The sequence below is a fragment of the Excalfactoria chinensis genome, chromosome 6 (genome assembly GCF_039878825.1).
Source record: "Excalfactoria chinensis isolate bCotChi1 chromosome 6, bCotChi1.hap2, whole genome shotgun sequence".
NCBI classification, from domain to species: domain Eukaryota; kingdom Metazoa; phylum Chordata; class Aves; order Galliformes; family Phasianidae; genus Excalfactoria; species Excalfactoria chinensis.
Genome location: NC_092830.1, coordinates 35,784,745 through 35,805,722, shown reverse-complemented (window position 1 = coordinate 35,805,722; position 20,978 = coordinate 35,784,745). Strand labels below are relative to the sequence as shown.

The 20,978-nt window shown below is 45.7% G+C and overlaps 1 protein-coding gene across 6 annotated transcripts in view; it reads right to left on the bottom strand.

The window, feature by feature from the left end:
• The window catches only part of PTPRE (protein tyrosine phosphatase receptor type E), a 68,351-nt gene that overhangs the window by 8,331 nt on the left and 39,042 nt on the right, over positions 1 to 20,978 (bottom strand). For 5 of the 6 annotated variants that reach the window (XM_072340263.1, XM_072340259.1, XM_072340261.1 and 2 more), the window contains exons 3-17: positions 17,451 to 17,553; positions 17,114 to 17,187; positions 15,308 to 15,444; positions 11,556 to 11,646; positions 11,040 to 11,116; positions 10,879 to 10,915; positions 10,421 to 10,518; positions 9,689 to 9,808; positions 8,309 to 8,469; positions 6,161 to 6,296; positions 5,513 to 5,662; positions 3,423 to 3,516; positions 2,879 to 2,955; positions 1,621 to 1,755; positions 543 to 668 (exon numbers count right to left, since the gene is read on the bottom strand). In XM_072340263.1, the coding sequence (XP_072196364.1) occupies positions 543 to 668; positions 1,621 to 1,755; positions 2,879 to 2,955; positions 3,423 to 3,516; positions 5,513 to 5,662; positions 6,161 to 6,296; positions 8,309 to 8,469; positions 9,689 to 9,808; positions 10,421 to 10,518; positions 10,879 to 10,915; positions 11,040 to 11,116; positions 11,556 to 11,646; positions 15,308 to 15,444; positions 17,114 to 17,187; positions 17,451 to 17,553 (1,616 nt within the window). Of the gene's footprint in view, positions 1 to 542; positions 669 to 1,620; positions 1,756 to 2,878; positions 2,956 to 3,422; positions 3,517 to 5,512; positions 5,663 to 6,160; positions 6,297 to 8,308; positions 8,470 to 9,688; positions 9,809 to 10,420; positions 10,519 to 10,878; positions 10,916 to 11,039; positions 11,117 to 11,555; positions 11,647 to 15,307; positions 15,445 to 17,113; positions 17,188 to 17,270; positions 17,340 to 17,450; positions 17,554 to 20,978 lie in introns of those variants that run through there. The other variant, XM_072340265.1, reaches the window with a different exon arrangement.

The following is a 20,978-nucleotide window of genomic DNA, read 5'->3' as shown; positions in this document are numbered from 1 at the left end:
ATCAGATGCAGTACAATTGGTTAAATTCATGATATTCTAAACTGGAAGTAATTGTTGTGGGTTTTTTTCCCCACAAAGGTAGCAATGCAAACCAGTTCCAAATGAAATGAAGGAGTGAGTGAAGAGATGCATGCAAGTTCAAAAACAGGTTTGGGTAGAGCATGCCTGTAGCAGAGGTGCATGAAGGGGAAGCTGCCAAGCAGAGGTAAGTATGTGTGCTCTAAAAAGCTTCAGAGGACTTTAATGTCTTGAATCAAGCTTTCAGTAATAGGTACACAAGAAATGGTAGAAAAGGCAAGAAGAAAAGCACAGCAAAGTGCTACCAAAAAACCCACACCTTACATTGATCATGTTTTACTGACTGAGATTTTCATGACACTTCATGCAAGTGTTCCATATAAAAGCTTCCTCTTGGCTGATTACATGCCAGATGATATGTGACAGCAGTTGTCTTTAGGCAGAAATTCCAGCATTTAAGTTACATCATCACATTTATGAACTGCTTAGGACAAACAAACAACTCATATAATTAAGAACAGTACCTGATTATACGTAACTACGAAGTCTCTTACACTTATGGCATCTAAAAGGCTGTCATTCTTGATTTCTACAGTTATCTCTCCGTGAGTTACTGAGCCCTCTGATGGCCAGTACTGGCAGCACTTCTCCTGCAGAATGGGAGAGAGAATTGTAAGTATTCCTTGATTCGTTTTTTTCCAGTTATCTACACCACCATCAGCTTCTGATTCAGGGTTGTGTTCTGGACGGTTTGCATTGAAAAGGATAAAGCCCAAGAACATATTAGTAAAACATTACTGTAACATACAGCATTAAGATGGAAAGGGAGCAGAAGTCATAGCTGATAAATACTGCTTTATAAATAGACCAGAAGAAAACTAAGGAACTCTTACAAGCAGTGCAGGGTTGTTAAAAACACGCAATACAACAACAAATCATTTAACAGCACTGAAGTATGAGGTGAACACTTCAGGGCAGGGAGATGCTGTTCTCTTCGTTAATGAATGACAGAGGATGCAGAGAAGAGGTTCAGAAGCTTACAGAGACAGAACAGGGAGTGAAGTTTTCAAGAAAGCATTGTCTGGCTCTTCTCAGACCCCAGAGAGCTCTTTCAGACGTATCCACATCAAGCATCCCTAAGAGTTGTGCTTAAAAAAGCAAACTGGGTCCTCTGGAAACCATTTCTATAGCATAGGTGTTTTTGTCTGACAAATCAAGCAACAGCAGCAACACTGGCCTACACCTACTAGTGAAGGAAGAGCTCATTTAGAATGGCCTGGGTTGAAAAGGCCCACAGTGCTCATCCAGTTCCAACCCCCTGCTATGTGCAGGGTCACCAACCAGCAGCCCAGGCTGCCCAGAGCCACATCCAGCCTGGCCTTGAATGCCTGCAGGGATGGGGCATCCACAGCCTCCTTGGGCAACCTGTTCCAGTGCGTCACCACCCTCTGGGTGAAAAACTTCCTCCTGATATCTATAGAATCACAGAAATTCAAGAAAAGGCAACAAGTCTTATATTGCTGGAATTCGTAGGCAAAGTGTTAATCTTGTGTGAAGACTCATATGAACTGCATTTATAAAATGGAGCCACGGGACACACACCTGCTCCCTCTCCTGCACCTCTGTGAGCATGACAATGGTGTGGCACTTCCACTCCCACACCATCCGCCAGAAATCCTCCACGGTGTGGGGCAGCGGTCCTTGCGTGGCAATGAAGTAATCCTTCTGGCGATAGCCCTGCAGAGAAAGGCCAGGGTATGTACACTGTATATCATAGCAGCAAAGACAGAGGCTGCAGCAACAGCCTCATTTCAGCTGCTGTCCACACGAGACATGCTGTTGCACAATATGAGCATCATCCAAATCTTTCACATGCTCTGGGGACACAGAGCCCATTCGGTTCTTGCTCACCCCCCCAGCACTGAAATGCACACGTGCAGACATGAGATGTGAAAACCAACATTCTCAATACTATGAGTCTATGGGTCACAGCAGTAACACAGAAGCAGCCCCAGTGACATCAGGGGCTCAAGACAGGTTCTGGCTTAAAGGCAACCATCAGCTCCTGCTGCTCACTGTCCTCATTAGTTCACCTTGTCTTAGAAATGAAGATTCATGATCCTGACTCTTACTTTATGACTTTTTACAGTCATGGCTGACGGAATGAAGTTCTACTGTGAGCGCTGAAGGTTTTCACAAGGAGATTATTAACAACTGCACTCATTACCTTTACTGTGGAACGAACATTAGACTCATTTTTTGAGCTACGGTTCTATTCCCATACTGATGTGATCACACCACAGAGTATCCACAATCCTCAGTTACTGCTTTAGGATATAACTAATTCTCACATTTAAACAAACTTAACAGTGGAAAATTTTGCCCAGGTTCCATCAGGAAGCCAGAAACAAAGCTGGAAATTAATGCAGGTCCCCTCAGTACGCGCTGGCTCCCAAACACTATGAGAGCTGTTCTCCATGATAAAAGTGGAGAGGGGCAAGTACATATTTGAGTTAGAAAGCTACACGGTCAGACTCCTCATTAACCTGACTACAGGCAAGAGAACCGCAGGATGTTTGCTGCTTTGTGAGTCTGGTTCTCTGCCTGCTTTGCTTAAGATTTAGTACGAACTATAGTTTATAAATCCAACAACAACAGGAACATTTAAATTACACCACATTTAAACTGGAGTTCAGACCGCTGAAGATCAGGAATTCATTTGGGAACTCTCATAAGCCAAGCCCAAACAAAACTAATGCTCTTCATAAGCCAACTTGGCTGAAGCTCTTGAAGAAGACTTGCAAGAAGCAGTATAATATTTGACTTGTAGCTTAAATACAATGACAACATTTATACTTACATCTATGAAGGAAGCATTGATGTAGTCTGTGTACTCTTGCCCTCTCTTCATTGACAGAATCACTCTGTTAAAATCATCTGGAAGGAAAAAAAAAACAAACACAAACATTCATTCAATTTCATTGCTAACCGTACGTTAACCATTCCACTGTTACACATGTGAAAGGACACACTGCCCATCCAAAAGCCAGACAAGGTGCCTTAAGGATCTTACTCAGGAGGAAGGCAGTAGTTTTCCTGTGGATTATTTCTGCATTCACATAGCACGCAAGGTGTAACGCTCACACTCGTGTGCAGGCATTGCAGCACTGCTCCAGAGCAGGCAAGGAATCGTACAGGAGGTATGTTGGAGCATGTAGGTGGAATGGTACAGATGCTCTATAAGGACATCACTCTGTCCCTGACTTACCCAACACAGCCACATTCTGATACGAGGCACGCTGCCACCAGCATACAGGCCTAACTTAACGTTCATGACAACCTTAGGATAACCACACACCTGTTTACAGCACCTGTCTCTATACATACAAAGTCAATCGTCTTACACGGGATAATCTGGATGACTCTCGCTTTCTTCATATTTGCTGGGAGATTGCCAGTTCTCATGTTCTCTTTCATTATCCGAACGTTCGTTAATTTCTGTAATTAAGCAATCAAACAAGGACGAGGATTAATTAAAACAGAAATGATTTTTATTTCGTTATATTCTTCATAACCTGTACCCAGAGGATCGCTCATTGGGTATAGACCAATAGCACGGTCATAATTAGCTGACCATCTATGAGTGGTGAGCTGCTGGCACAGCTGCTCAGAGAGGCTTGTGGATGCCCCATCCATCCCTGGAGGTGTTCAAGGCCAGGCTGGATGAGGCCCTGGGCAGCCTGGGCTGGTATTCAATGTGGAGGTTGGTGGCCCTGCCTGTGGTGGGGATTGGGGTTGGAGCTTCATGATCCTTGAAGCCCCTTCCAACCCAAACCATTCTGTGATTCTGTGAAAGCCGCTTTGCTGCCCTGTGTGTACAGATATAATAGAGAAGACCACTAACATCATCGTGTCCAACCAGCAGCTCCACACGCCCAGTGTGACCCAGCAGCCTGCTCACTCACATGCTCTTCTCAAGTTCTACGCCACTTTCCTTTGTAAAACCTCCACTTCCCCTATCACTGAAACGCACACTGAACTCACAGGCGCTCATATTCCTTCCGTTCCTACTAGCAATCTTTTATTTGTTTTATTAACAATCCTTTTCTTTTTAGATATTAGAACTCTGTGACACACCGACGGGCACCAGAAGGCTGAACAAGCTGAGGGGCTGCTCATTGGGCTCCACGTATCTGTGCCTTCACTGCTGCAGTGACCAACACCCTCTATTTACTCAGTGATGAGAGCACACACAGGACACAGAAGACAAGCACTGCCCTTGCCCCACCAATCTGTAACAGCAGAGCTGACACACAAGCACAGTTGTGCCAACTGATCTGACAGCAACCAGCTGCTTCTGCTGGAGGGATCTGCCAGGTAACCACCACAGTGACAGGGATGTGTTTCAGCAGCTATTTCACATAACTTCAGTTTACATTAATTCCAATGTAATTTGCAAACTGCAAGCAGTTTTTCAAGCAGTTTTCTATTCGCCAGGTGGTTCAGTTTCAGAAGCACGTCCTAATTCCTTGGTAAAAACCCAAGTACCACCAACAAACCACTGAAAAGAAATTCCCACATCTCAGAAATGGCTTTTCAGCTACCGTGTAACACTGCGGTTAACAGTGTGCATGTCAGAGTCCCACACAGGTTAAGGGACTCTTCTGTTCCTCGCTGTGGATGAGCTCCATGCCTCTGGGCCATCTTAATGCTCTCAGAACACACAGCAGAACTGAACATTGCTCTGCAAGCTTTCTGCAAAGCCTTTCTAGCACAGTGCACAGCAAAAAACAACACTGAGTATTCTAATTTTTGCAGAATCCCTACGTATTTGCTTGCCTGTTTCCCCTCCGAGTGTCAGACATCCGAACTTTTACTTCATTTTCTTCTCCCACTTCCCAATATCTGATTAAATTAATTCTTTAAAAGAGAAATGCAGCAAACACTGAAAGCACTTGACTGAATGACTGAAGTGATTTAATGCTTTAGATCTACAGTAAATACTTTAGCCATCACATCATTTGTTTCTCCATTAGGGGTTTCTCCATGAAGCACTTCCTTTTGCCTTGTTTCCCCCCTTGAAGCTGTGAGTGTTCAGCACAAGATGTGAAAATTCTCCATAATTCACTCCGCCAGCAGCAGTGACCGAGTTAACATTTCTGCTGACACGTCAATTAGGTCAATGTAATCCAGCTCCATCCTCCAGCTTTATCTGATCTGGCATCCAGTTCAAGACCAAAAGAATAATTCCATTTCTCTTTTTATAAGGAAACCAAACGCATAGAGGAAAAAGCCCATCAAATGATGCAGGCCTGAGTGCATCCCCATTGCTGAGTCCATTGGACCAACTCACAGCAAGCAGAAAATATAACTGGCATCTCAGTTTGGGCAGCCCTCTTCTTTTAAGGCTGCACTTGTTCTGCTTCTGAAGTGCCTTTTTGTTGTGAATATTTTGACACCTGAAAGTCACAGAGCAAAGGCCTTTCCTACTTACCTTAAATTCTTCTTCCAGCCCTATTTTGACAAGGTTTGGTGCTGCACTGTGTGATGTTTGTAGATGCTTTTCCAAGGATGACACATCTAGTTCTGTGTCACCGTAGAGGTAGTATTCAAGTAAGGCTTGATAAATGAAGGAGTACTGCATCTGGAACAAACAACAGGCATATAAGCATCCCGTGAGGCAATGGAGCAAAACAATCTCACATCTGGCACTTTCATCTGTCTCATTCAGTCCACAGGCTACTGATCACCAACACACACGTAAGGCTAAAACTGAGTTCCTGTTACATCATTCGTGTTCTTTACAACTCCATTCCATCATGCAAGGAGAGAGCCTGGACATACCACAAGATAACATGCCTCATGGTGTGGTCTTTACTGCCAAGGCCTCTATTTCCTTTCCCAATGCTACCTTCCATAGAATGGTTGGGTTGGAGCAGACCATAAAGATCACCCCCCAGTTCCCTCTCTGCTGCAGGCAGGGCTGCCGCCCTCCAGATCAAGGAGACTTTGCTCCTGTTCCAGTTATCCAGGCGTGCAATGGAACAGGGCACACTCACATATACATCACAGTGGAGATGTACATTATTCGTGTTGATGAAGGCTTGAAACTTGGAAAGCTGTAATTCCGATGGCTACTTACGTCAGTCTGAACCATCTGCGGGCGCTGATTACGTATTCTTGAAACAAACTCAAAGACATCAACTTTCTGCTCAGCGTGCATCATGTCTATCATGGCATCTATAACGATAAACGTGCCCGTTCGGCCCACGCCAGCGCTTCAAAAAGGAAACAAAAGACAAAGAAATCCCTCAGTTGAACAACAAAGTCTGCAGGAATCGCTACACCAACGACAGAGGTAGAACTTGTGCTGCTCCCAATGCACTGAAATGCTCTTTTTACCTCTTTTCTGCATGGCTGCTATTCCACACTCCTTACATACAGTAACTTGCTCCGACTTCTACCCTTCCTAACACTGCTATTCCAATTTTGCTTTTTTTCAGACATCCTCCAAGAGCCACAAGAGGGAGCAAGATTCTCACAAATTACATCACTCCAGCGACTTCCAGTTCTTCCTTTCAGAGGAAAAGGGCATGGCATCCTGTGCTAGGCATTCACAGCTCTCCTTTGACCTTCTGCTAGCTTACTTCATACAGCCACTGCAGCAAGGTCCCAATCGATGACACACATCTCTCCCTCCATCCCCATGTGCCCAAAGATACAGCTCAACTCTCAGCAAGGAAAAGTCAGGTTGTAAATAATATCAGGGAGCAAGCAAACAAACATCACCCCGCCAATAATCTCTGCCTGTGGCCATTTCCTACCGCCAAGCCTCCCTTCCCTCTTGCTTCCTTTCACTCACATGTGACCTCTCCATGCTGCTGACAAGCCCACCACGTACCCACAAAGGCTGCTCACCCTACTGACCCTCATGCTTGCCTTGAAAGTCCCCTGCTTTTCCCCACATGACCCTCTCTGGGGCCCCCCCTCACTCAGTTACATCTTAGGATGACTGGATGGTATTCTTGTAAAAGCTGACTGAAAAAAAAAAAGAAGCACGTTTGCTTCTTATCGATGAGTTTCCCTTTCCTTTTCCCAGCAATTCAATAGTGTCATATCCTGGCTGTGATGGAAATCAAGTGTCACCTTCCTCACTCGTCACCTCAAGCACACACTGCAGCTCTGCACTATCACCCAGCCCACACGTCATGGCATCGCTGCGCTGGACAGGCTGACTGAAATCTCTGAAGACTTTAATGAGATATTTTACACTTATCTCTATTTTGGCTCAACTTCTGTTGATCAAGTTAAGCACAGGATTTCCTGCTTGTGCAAATAATGCTCAAATCCAGCACTGGTCTCCACAGAACATCATGCAAAGGGGTTTCCCTAAGGAAAGGCTGCGTGACACTACTAAAAATCTCACTCCTTCCAAGAGTTCTTCTCAAGAATCCTATGTACAGCACACAAGGGAGAAGACAAATTCTAGCCCAGAAAGGTCAATAGAGAAAACCAAGAACCAGAAGCTGGGCCAGGCAGGACAAATGGGCTGCATCCAACAGCACACAATGACTCTCCAGTGTCCTCTGGATATCCAAAATAAGCAACAGAAAAGAAAGAAAGACATCAATCTACAACCATTGCCTTGAAAACAAAACCCCGAAAGACAAAGCCATCATTCTTCTCTTCTTACTTCAATCTCGATACCATAATTGTTCGTAAAAAGGCCCTTTTAGAATTCTTTTCTTTAATTGTGATTTCATTAACATCCAATTCCAAACACTTTCCAGAACCTTCTAATGCAACAAGTTCATGTGTTGGCAACTGAAGGAGTGGGAGTATGTTCTGCATCGGTATGTGGTACATTTCTCCCATTGCAGCATTTAAATCTCCTAAATGCAAGCCTTTCTTTCAAGATTTCTCGGCATTTAACAATTTACACAGCAAACTGATTTTGCTGTGGGAAAAGTGGAGGATGAATTCTCAGAGGAGCAGTTAATGGCGAAGGTCACCGATTCGTAATGACGAGGCTGTATTCTGACAAAGGACATATTTATACCAAAGATCACTCACGGATAAAATAAAACCTTCTGTTTGAATATTGGAGTGACAGCAAAGACGGATCTTTTGGAATTGTTCTTATAACCAGCTCTAAGAAAGCTCAGCATATATACACATAAGCGCACACAAACTTCATAGCCTGCTAACAGGAAATATATCTCTAGGCTCCATGCTCTGCCCCCCAGCTCCAGGCCAAACAAGCAGAACCGCATGAAGAACACCGACCTACCTGCAGTGAACCACAACTGGCCCAGCGAGGGCAGGATTCAACGCTTTGACTTTCTTCAGGAATTTCAGCATCCCAATCGGTGTGAAAGGCACCCCGAAATCAGGCCAGCTGGTGAAGTGGAGCTGCGTCACAAGCCTCGGTGCCTTACAGCCATCGTGGAGCTGCAGGGAACATGTGGGCTCTGAGTTGGACTTTCATTCTCCACTCAGAGGTTTAGAAACAAATTCTCAGGATTCTTTATGACTTGCATACCTACAACACCTGGATCCTGACTTTACACCGTACATTCAACATAAACATCCACTACCACACATCCTCGTAATGCATCTTGGCAGAGAAAAGGAGTGATCCCAAATTAGGGTACATGAAGAATGAGATTCCCAATTAATGGGAACAATGGATCGAATCTTAAGCCCTTTTTCTGTCATAAAATCTTCACGACTCTCCTTTTAGCAACTTCACAGGGAACTCAGAAAATGTGATCTATGTGCAGGATCTGCATTGCTATCAGGTGCCAAATGCCAGATTTTGCCAACTGCTTTATTAGGAAATGGAGAAAGATGGGGATAAACTCTTTGGATCAATGCAGCACAGGACAAGGGTGGGTATCCTGCATTACTTAACAAGGTCTGCGCTGAGTATTAGCACTCTGTATCACACATGAGGAGTGAAATTAAAGTATTACCATAAGGCTGTGTACAGTTTATCACCTCTCACTAGACATACCGGCTGAAATTAACGTTATGGTTGAACCTGATGACTTCAATCTGCATCCGATTATCACTACATTAGGAACAGCACAGCCTTTTCTTTAAGGAGCAACATCTACAGGAACTTGTACCCACACAAGGCAACACACTGTGTACGTGTATGGAGCCATCATCACTGTGTGCCTCTCTCCTGTGACCCAAGGAGTCAGCACTCTGCTCCTGTTCTCCCTCCCTGACAATCCAAATGAGAAACTTGCTGTGGTACCTGACTACATAGAATGGCCTGGGTTGAAAAGGATCACAGTGCTCATCCAGTTCCAACCCCCTGCTATGTGCAAGGTCGCCAACCACCAGACCAGGCTGCCCAGAGCCACATCCAGCCTGGCCTTGAATGCCTGCAGGGATGGGGCATCCACAGCCTCCTTAGGCAAGAACAACACAGAGCAGAGTTCATCCATTGGCTGCAGACACAAGGCATGCTGTCCCCCAGTGCCCACCACCCTTCCAAGCTTAACACCTCACCCTTCTTGACTTGCAAACACACTGAGCTGACCTTCCTCATTTCTTTCAAGCAGATATTGGACTTTGCAACCACTTGCTTGAAAGATTCAAATGCAGATGGAGCACAAGGACTGTATCATCATAGTATCATAGTATCATAGTATCTTACCGACTGGATGCAGAACTTGCGAATGGTGTAGTCCACGAGCACAATGCAATCTTCCACTGACACACGGATGTTCCCGTAAGTCCAGCACCCTTGATCGGGCCAGTACTGATAACATTTATCCTGCACAAACATATAGTGCATTTTATAATGCTGAGCCTGACTTCATTGCTGGTCACATATAGAACAAGGAAATTACTTGAAAATAGCATACGTAAGTATGCACAAGTGTATGTGGAGTTGATCATCTGACAGAAGACAGCTTTAACACTTCGCCAGTGCTACTGATGATTAAATTTATGCACAGAAGGCTGTGAATATGGCTTGGAAATGTGTTTATTTTAAACTATCCAAATCTGAACAGCATGGGAGAAGGGCTTCCTGGTGATAGAGAGGGAACTTGATGTCTTGACCCTTTAATTTTAAGCTTTAGGTGTTCTTGGTGAGAAATGTGAGGGTGTCCTTACATGAGAGTCAGCAGGAGCATTGAGTTTTAACAGTTCTGGTTGCAAGAACGTGCCTTTGGCTAAAGGCTATGCAGGACAACATCAGTTATCAGGTTTCTTCCTTGAGATCTACTTGTACAAAGTCATATCTTTAGAAATTAAAGCTACATTTATTAACAGGCGCTCATATGTGCTAAGAAGGGCTAGAAAAGAAAGCAGCTGCTGAGCAACCAAGGCTGCTTTTGGAGCACACCTCCACACACCCTCAGCTGTGCCAAAAGCCATTTACCTCTTTCCTTTCTTTCAAGTTTGTTAACATGACAATAACTGCAGACTTCTGTTCCCATATCATCCTCCAGAAGTCGTTGACTGTTTCTTGCTTGGGTCCTGCACACAGAACACAGACCCGGTCAAGAGATGTGACACGAAGCTTACAACACATTTCTTAACAATAATAACTATAAAAGAAACCAACTTATTTCTTTTTATCCAATTAGTTTTCCTCCCCCAGCTCCCCAGATGAGATAAAAGAAGAGAAGCAAAGTGGAAATGGAAGCGGTGGAAGCGAGTCTCCAAGCTGAGAGCATTATTCGTGGGTGGAAAGGCAGTGGCTTCCCTCACACTCGCCTTCCTTTCATTTACACTCTAACCATCACATTTGGCCACCACCTGCACCTGAAAATAACCCTCAGAATACTTCTAAAATTACTTCTGGCTACAAAATAGAGACGAGAATAAACTGGTTACCTTGTGCAGCTATAAACTTATTCTTTTCTTTATAGCCCTGAGGAAATAAATATCACAGTTAAAACAAAAAATGAAATGCCAATGTGTGCTAGCATAAAAATAGCTATTTAATATTAATTTACAGGCAAAGTCAGCAGTTTGGCTAGCAGAGAGAAACTTACGTCTATATATGATGCATTAATGTAGTCTGAAGGTGGGACTCCATCTACTTGGGTCAAAATCACTCTGGAATGATCATCTGAAAGAAGAAGCATTACGAGATCGTTTGCATTTGAATCATCTGCACTAAGATTCCTCCTTGCAAACATCAGGAGTCAGCTGGTGCTAAGCCTATCCTAAAACACAGGCTGGACACCAGCTGGCTGAAAGGGACTCCAGCTAAACCCACTGACAACACCCAACACTCTCACCCAAACCTGGAATATCAGTTTGATGTATTGTCATTTGGTAGAACACCAGCTGCTAAGGCTTCCTATAACAACACCTGATTAGCATTACACAAAAGCATCATGTAAAATGATCAACAGCTAGAGACACACCATGGCAAAACAAACAGGTTTTACACAGAGATATGAAGAACATCCGCAACCAATGAAATCATATATGAGCACCATCGGCGCGCTCAATGCCAGACAGATGGCTAAGGGCCTGGCTTAGAAGGAAAGGTAACATCTTACATGGGAGGATGTTAGGATATCTGTTTTTCTCCCTGTTTTCTTCCTTATTTGCCATTTCAAACGTTCCCTGCACGTATCCAGGTGTTAAAGACTGAAAGAAAGAAGAAGACACAAAGAGTCAGTGTGTTACATCAGCTACGGGCTGACAGCACGTGGTGCAGGACAAAGCTACGTTCATCCATCGTGCCTCTCAGCCAACAGAATCAAACACAGTTGACTTCTTTCAAAATATAACTCCCATTACTCTAAAACAGGAAACCTGGCAGATTTCACATCAGAAAATGAGCTCAGCGCTTTTAAAATATAAGTAATTTTCCCCACCAGCGATGGTGGTTATTTAGAAGACTGTTACAACCCGAGCTGCTACCTGAAGATGCCATCTGCCGCCATGATTCACAGCACCACGACCCAGCCCCGCCGATGCACCGCTCCGCTCCCAGAGCTACTTATAGCAGGAGCAGTTGGTTAATAACAGGAACGGAGTTTGATTGTTAACAGCTCAGTGCTGAGAATGTCAAATACCAAATACGCTTCCAAAATTTATAGGTGAGGGCCCAACTGTGGCAGGAAGGGAGGAAAGAAGCAGTGGTGCCTTTCTGTTGATGCTCGCTGTAAGAACACAAGTCAAAATTCTGCTCACAATCAGTAAGATCTCAGACTGCAGATAAATTTAGTCCAGCCTCAGAAAAGAAACAGGCTTGCAGAGCAATCAAATAGAGAAAAGAAACAGAGAGGGTGAGGATGAAAGCAAGGAGGAGCCTGAGGTGGGACTGCACCTGCCAAGAGGCCATGAGAGGGACGCTAATGGGAGGGGCCCATGGAAAAGCAAGGAACGCTGCTCATTCAGAGGCATGGGCTTGTGTTCCATATGCATTGAAATGCCCCACTCACAGCCAAAGGTGTGAATGTGAATGGAGACTCTTCAAGGTTCTTCTACTAGGTTCTTCTACTAATCATCCAGAACAGTGTTAAGGTGTTGGGTAAAACCACCACTCTCTGGGAGTCAGAACTGCCTTCTCCCACCCACCATCTTCCTCCTCCACTTCCCCCAAACCCGCTGCATCTGCTCCAAATCACAAAGAGGAATGGAAAATTGGAATATGACTGCATTTTAAGTGGCACCTTAAAGAAACTGCCCCTGCCTGCCCGTCGGAAAGCACTGTACAGTATTTCTCCTTAGAAAGAAACTGGTGCTGCCAGCTTAAAAAGGAGGGAAGGGGTGGAGGGGAAGGAAGGAATAGCCCACCACCACCACGGAAAGAACAGCAACTTGCATTCGTGGCTTTTCTTTTCTCTCATTATCACTTAAACTTTTGAAGGTAAGCAAGAGAAAGGAGAGATAAGGTTAAAATAAGAGCTAGGAGTTGAAAAACGAAAGCTACTTTCCATAAGCTGCTTGATTCCTTATTTGATTGAAACCAGCGCCTTTGCTAATTACACTTCTTGAAATACATTTACAATAAACACCCAACACACCTCCCTGCCTCTTCCCCACTTGCAGAAGGAGAACCCCCACCCCACTGCTCCCACCCATCCATCCCCAGAGCAGAGGATGTGATTCACCACAGCTGCATTGTGGCCACTCCGTCCCCCTGACCCCACGAGGAGCTGACGAGTCAGGGTGGCACTGGGTCAGCTGCCACAGCACACACAGCCTTATCTGCTTCCCCTTCCACTTCCTTGAAGCGATGGAAGGGCTACGGCCTATCCCAGCATCAAGGCGCTTTCTCAGCTTTCCGCCATGCAAACCACAGGGAGACATCTGACAGCAACATGCAGATTTCGCAAGGAAATTCACTTCGAAAATCTTTCTCTCATCAATCTGAAGATTGAAGCAATGACCAGGCTGTCATACAGCTCCACAAACAACACGCTTATTTAACCCTATGGACAATAAGCAGAGCCGAGGCTCATCTGAGAGGTCCATGCTGGAAGGAATGTATTTGGGTTCTGGCACTGTTTGTTGCTCTGTTTTGCTGTGAAGAATAACGCTCCCCCTAGCACCTCATTTTCACCAATAAACGAAGAAGTTGCTATTTTTGTTACTATACAAGTGCAGCATGTGCAGTTTAGGGAAACAGAAGCTTTGAGTGTAAAACAGAAAGCACTGACATCACAGCCAGGACCACAACTCTAAGAGAACTGTCCATCCTATCGACAGGGGTATAGAGTGGCACGACAAGGGGGAATGGTTTTAAACTGGGACAGGGGAGGTTTAGGTTGGATATGAGGAGGAAGTTTTTCACTCAGAGGGTGGTGACGCACTGGAACAGGTTGCCCAAGGAGGCTGTGGATGCCCCATCCCTGCAGGCATTCAAGGCCAGGCTGGATGTGGCTCTGGGCAGCCTGGGCTGCTGGTTGGTGACCCTGCACACAGCAGCGGGTTGGAGCTGGATGAGCATTGTGGGCCTTTTCAACCCAGGCCATTCTTCCTGGCCACCTCCAGGCCTGCTCTGTGGATGCCTGTCCACTTATGGGCACTGGAGCATGACCTTCAGACATGGAGCCCGTGTGCAGGCAAGCTCACCCGCTCACAGTATGGTGCAGAAAGCAATCCAAGCAGAGCAGGTTTTAAAATGAAAACAGATTGCTTGTTTCAATCCTGACTGGGGAACATATTAATCAGGAGAGTCAAAATTCACAAGCGTGCATCTTGTCAAATGAATTTTCGCATTCATTTTGTCGACTTAGATAAATATCTCCACAATCCCCTCCCTCCCGCAAGGAAAAGAGATTACAACTTTTAAATATATCGTCAAATAAATCACAGCTATAAATATGCTCCCAATTAAGAAGGTAACATAACAGACTGTCTAATCAACGCATGTATTGGCTTTCAGAACTCTGGGTTTGACATTTCAGCTACCGCTCCGTGCAACTGGCTTCTGCTGCTATGGAGAGTGGAGAGAAACTGAAGTTGTAGGAGTGCAGTTCTATGCCTGTCCACAGGCACCGGCTCTGCAGCAGCTCACCTCAGGCTCTGGGTAAGACCACACCACGACCACACGCAGCTGAAGTTGGGTTGAGTGAAGGAAACAAAATCCCCTGTCTGACCAAGGCAGTGCTTCAAAGAAAAACCCTCACAGTTGAGACACTCAATGGAAACGACAGGGCGCCAAGCTCGACAAAAAGGGAAGTGATGGGATGATAAAAGTGCAGAAAGTCCAATCACCAGAAAACCCCCAAACCTCATTAGGGTGATATTAAGGCCGCTCTCTCCTCCTATCTTAAGTACTTCCCATAGAGGTGAAGCACCCACTTGTAAAAAATGCTCCTTCCACCAAAAACATGAAACATCAATGCTAAAGATATTCCATTTTCCTCCCTTCCAGTTTTCAGGCAAACACTAAAGATGCCAGTGAGTGGCAAAGAGTCCATATATTACACATTTGGCATCGCAGTGTCACACAGCTGTTAACCTTCCAGATTACTGCCAGAAAGAGAGAGCACACATGACAGCAGGAGCAGGCATGCAGAGGTGTGTGAGCACCAAGGGATGTGAGCACTGGGCTGGAACATCTCCCCATCCAAACGCCTCAAGCAACCTAACACAGACAGCAGCTCTGCCTCAAAGCTGACCCAGCTTAAATGAAGGAGCGTTAAAGGATGACACGCTGTACCAGGACACTCACATAACAGGCGTTAAGGCTCTGAGACATCAGCATCACACACACAACGTTTTAACAGATTGGTTTTGATTTGCCCCCACTTTTTTTCATACGCTGCTCTTCACTCTCAATCTGAGGACTTACATTAAACTCTTCCCGGAACAGTTTCCCTTCATCTGCTGATCGTATCCTTATTTCCTCTTCAAGATTTTCTACTGGAATAGGGAAATACTTCTTGGGGCCTGAAGGAGACCTGCTGAGCAGCATCACCCTTTGCTGTTCTGTCAGTTGAAGGAAAAAAAAAAAATCAATGTTAAAACCACGTTCAGAACGCTGCCATAAACTATTGAAAATGACAAATTTCTATGCTGAAAGATGCCAAAAACGCACCTCTCAAATGAAACTCCAATTAGTTACAGAGCTCATTATAAACGAAGTAAAAAACAAAACCACAAGCCAAACGACCTCTTCAGGAATATACGAGGCTTAAGTGGAACCACTACTGGTAAAAACAATGGTTTCTGCACCTCCATCAGATAAAGAGGCAACTGAGGTTTGTTCACAAAAGGAGAAGGTTCCCTTCTCCCTGCTGATGGACACTACAGACACCAAGAGCTGCTTTGCAGCACAGCAGGGACCAGAGAGACCACTTTTGGTACTTATTACCTATCAGAACCCCAGCGTGGGGCAGGTTCATGCTTGGCCTTGGCAAGCCAGGCAAGTCAGGATAGTACAGGCCTGCAAAGGCATCACAGGGGCAGCAGTGGGATCTCTGCTGTCACCCTCATCTTACAGCCACAAGCACCAGCTGGGCCCCTGGGAACCGAAGCATTTGTCTCTCTATAGGGTTGGGAGATGCAGAGGAATTAAGACCCTGCTTCACTAAGACAACAAGTTTCACTTGTGACCAACAGCAAGCACAAAACTGGATGTACTCCCAAATGCTCCCTGCACACAGCAGCGGGGTTGAAACTAGATGATGATTACGGTCCTTTTCAACCCAGGCCGTCCTATGACTCTACAATATGTTGGTACAACTTCCAGCAGCCAGGGTCCCACACAGCCACACCAGAGAGTCAGGACCCCGCATGGATGGGGCACAGGAAGCTCCTGGCAGGTTGCCCTGGGCTCATGCACAGAGCAGGAAGTCTGAGCTATGTATATTTAGCAGCCTGACTTTCTCAATGACTGTCGTGTTACTTTCAACCAACTCCTCCATTCAGATGTAGCATCACAGAGCTGGCTGAAAGCACCAAAATAATTCTCTCACATTATTTTTTTCCCCTTTCTTTTGGTAAAAAGAATTCCTAAGCAAGAAACGAACAGCTCCTACACACATGCTAGGCTTGAACTTCCTGAGTCCAACCAGCCCCGAGGGCTCTGCGCTCAAGGAAGTAAAAGCAGCACGTCCAAAGAGGTGAAGGGAACGTGCTGATCAGTTCCTAGGAGTACTTTATTTTGGCACAACTGCCTTGTACCACTTCTCTATCCCATCCTCTTGCTTCTCTCTGTTTATGCACAGGGACCAGCCGCTACTTTCATGCAGGGAATGAGGGGCTCGTCCTCCTTTTAAGAAGAATCTCTGCAATCCTTTCTCCAAATGCAAAGATCACAGATCAAAGATCAGCATCCTAACAAAACAATTCTACACAGCTCAAAGCATGTTTACAAAGAAATATTTGCTGCATCACAACATAAAGTGAAAGGCGCTTAAATCCAACAACTGGAAGTTAGCAGATAGATTAATAGATAAGACAGACACATGGGGACTCCTGGTGTTTCTTGTTGTCTCTTCACCAAAAACCCTGGAATTTACATTATGCAATAAGCAACAAATACAATTAATGACTGAAAAACTGAGTTCTTGATTAACTAAGGAATGTGTGCACACAAACACAACTCCCATAGGAAAGAAAAGCAAACCCCTCTTCCCCCTCCCCCCCCCCGTACCTTGCTCCTCTAAGATTCCATTCGGCATCTTCTTGTCACCAGAGCTCACCACAGCCTTCCTATGTCTTCGGAACCTTAAACACACACACACACCACGTTAATCTGAGAAACTACATTTAAAGGTAACTGGTGTTTTTCCAGCCCAGCCTTTACCAACCAGGTAAGCCTGGAGAAGCTGCTCCTGTTCATCCTCCCGCTACCAGCAGCCATGAGCAGCACTGCTCGCTCCCTGCTGCAATGAAGGCTGTGCACCCCCACGCACGCGTGCTTTCACTTCCTCATTAGCTCAACCCAACGCGAGGCTGAGCAACGTGTGCACAGCTCCACACAGACGTACCTGAAAAAATAGCCGGCCAACAGGATGAAGATGATGAACACCAGGAGCAGGATGAGCATGGAGGTCAGCAGGTCCTTGTGTAAGCTGTTCTCCTCTGTAGAGTCTGCAAATTGAAACACGGCCGATGTGAAGTGCTGCCTTGTGCAGCACAGGCAGAATCAGCTCGGGATATCAGCTGTCTTTGGTTCTACACAATCATGTCCTGCACTTACTAAATGCATCACAAATTATTGTGATAAAAAAAAGTCAATCTGAAATAGAACGTTGGGAGAATTGTTTTTCCTTCCAAGGTGCGCGTCCATGGAGCACAAAATGCTGCTGTGTTGTGGAGATTTCTGACCAGTAAAATCATGCCCTGGGTTGCAAAGGCCCACAGTGCTCATCCAGTTCCAACCCCCTGCTATGTGCAGGGTCACCAACCAGCAGCCCAGGCTGCCCAGAGCCACATCCAGCCTGGCCTTGAATGCCTGCAGGGATGGGGCATCCACAGCCTCCTTTGCAACCTGTTCCAGTGCATCACAAGCTTAAGGAGTGCACGATGCTAAAAGACACTTCAAGCCCATTCAGGAGGTTTCCCTGTGCAAACATCCTGTGCACAGCAGCTGCTGCTCAGCCAGCCAGAAATCACCCAGGAGTTACCTATTGCACAGATACAGTGTCTGCTTAAAGCACACAGAGCACATCCAGTCTGACACACCATATACATGCCCAGAATGGAGACTACAAAAGAAATATGTTACATGTAATATGATCTGCAAACCTCATCCTGCTGTTAACAGAGGCAGTTTGCATTTCAGTTTCACTGTGTTCACACTTACCAAAACTCTATCATCTTGCTTGCTTGCAGCAAACACTTTTTGAGGAGTCCCAGCCACGAGCCTTGACATAAACTGTCACCAGTTTACTGACTACAGTAACCATGCATGCCCACAGAGCGGGTCCTCCTAAGGACAGCAGCCCTGCACACAAGGGTGTTTTTCCACATCCTGAATGAACACCAAAAGGCAGCACCAGATTTAAGACATGGGTGAGAGAATGGGAGGCAAACTGGAGTGTTAAAAAAGGTACCAAAAAAGAGGGGGAACATAAAACCTGGAGAGATGTGAGGTTACACTATAGCAGACAAGGGCCTGGAGTCACTTGCTTTAAACCCACGGGGCACACAAGGAAAGCCTTTACCTCAGTCAGAGTAACAGGATAAAGAAGAGGAAGGCTACAAAACCTGATGTTTCACTGGTATGCAGACGCCAAAGAGATGGTGGTGACTGAAGTGTCAGCAGGAAGCAGCACTTGAGAGCCTTTCAGAACCACTGTGCCCAGATGAAGCACAGCACACAAGGCACGTCCCAGCTGCTGTGCTGTGTGCAGCAGTGCCGAGCCCTGTACAAAAACAGCACTCCAACAGAGACAGAAACAGAAAGTACAGACCGGTCCTTCACAAGCAAAACGAGCCGCCTCTGCTGCTTCCGACTGAATATCTCAGATCCTCTCCAGCCAGGGCTCGGGGATTTCATGGGTTCTTATAACCAGTTCAGTTGCAAGGCACCCGAGATGAAGAGAAATCTAGCACAGAGTCTGAGTCACGGGGAATTACGTTTTCCCTCAGTCCCTCACACAATGCAAAATCCCCTGCCTCCTTTCTGAGCTGACACATCTCACCCCCTATTTCTGAGGCAGTTTGGAGATGTACCCCCAGGCAGCAGAGCTCGGGGCAGCCCTGCCAGCTGCTGTAGGAGCACCAGTAGGTGCTCAGCACCTTTCCTATGGGGAGCTGAGCTCTGACATCACCACATCATCCTTCCTCCTGGTACACGGGCACATTTATCGAGGTTCTTTGGCCTTGCAGGGGCACAGAAGGGTCTTTGTGCTGCAGAGGCTGCACGTAAGGCATGGAATGTTTTCAAGCAGTTGCATTTGTTACTTGTGTTTTCTTCCATATTTGCCTGGACTATCTTATAAGCATAATCCAAAAGTTGTAAGAGGAAGCTCTGATGATGCTTAGGCCACTATCGATTCACAGACAAAAAGCCCTTTGGCCCACAAAATCCCCTACATATCCAGTCAGATTTTAAAGGGAAACCGACTCACAGACCTGAAATATTTCTTTAATCAGTTCTACTTCGGAAGTCGACAACTGAAGCATCAGTCAGAACATGGAGGAAAAGCTGACAGCTTCTGAAGCTGCTCCATCCTACAGCCACCAAAAGGGAAACGTCCCACCACCCTCAACACGAGGACTCAGCAGCCCCAACCCACGTGGCTTCCTGCTCACAGCAAACAGTGCTTTCCAGAAATGCACTGAGCTGGTGGCTGGCATCCCAGCAAGGGGTGAGATGGGCCACCAGAAGGACAGTGACACCCTCGTCCTCCCCCCACCACCCACAGCTCTGCCCCACGTGTCCCCCCACCCCGCTGTCACAGCTCTTTGCTGGCCATGTGTCATCGCTTCCTCCAGGCTTAGGATGCTCCCAGTTTTAATGTGCCTGCGCCAAAAACAAAACCAACCACAACAAAAGGGAACTAACAGCAGCGCCTACACAGCACAAAGCATCCCACCCTCCTCCTTCCCTGCTCCCCCCAGACTTCTCCCTTCCTCATCCCTGGATCAGTTCCTTCACATGTTTCCCCTCCTGTTTATACGCTCCCTTCAAGTACTGGAAGACCACGATGAAGTCTCCTTAGAGCCTCCTCTTCTCCAAGCTAAACACACCAGTTTCCTTGGCCTCTCAGGAGATTGACTCGCAATAATTAAGCCTCCTGCACATTACCATGTGCTTTACAGACACTGAAAACCATGAAAGCTAATGCAATGAACGCAGGGCTCTGGTAATCACATAGTGAAGCTTCACTCTTCCTATACACTGATCCCATTACCTTCAATACAAGAGGAACACACCGTATGTTCTGCGTTCAAGAGAAGTCTATCACAGTGATCAAGGAACTCAGGCATCCCTCCCAAGAGGTCACAGATCCCAATCTCAAAATCTCAGCAGAAAACAGGGCAAAACAAGTTGCACATTTATCATCCCCCAAGCTCCCGCTCATCTGATAAATTCATTACCCATACATGTTAGTACGCTGATAGCAGAAAGGAAGAGCACGGAGGGGCATGAAACCCATGAAGTGCTCATGCAACGAACTGCTGACATTACATGTTTGGAAAGGACTTTTATAAGCTTGATAGTGCCATTGTGCCCTCGCTTTCCCACTGAAATGACATAACTGGTAGAACACAGCAAGGGGAGATTAAACAAAATGCAGCCATGATGAACACTGGATAAGGCCATAATTCAGCAAACGTTTCAACAACTCACCCCCCTAAAATGAGGGCACGCAATAAAACACAACTGTTTTTCCCCACAATCAAATGCACCTCATCTCTTCGGATCGTTCAGCAAATCCGCATGCAAAACAAAAGCTCTTCTCAGTTACCTCCATATTCATTCCAGAGTCGTCTTAATACTTTAAATAGAGTTATTTTAATTAAAATATGGTCTTAATTCGGTGTCTATTAAAAGTATTAGATAA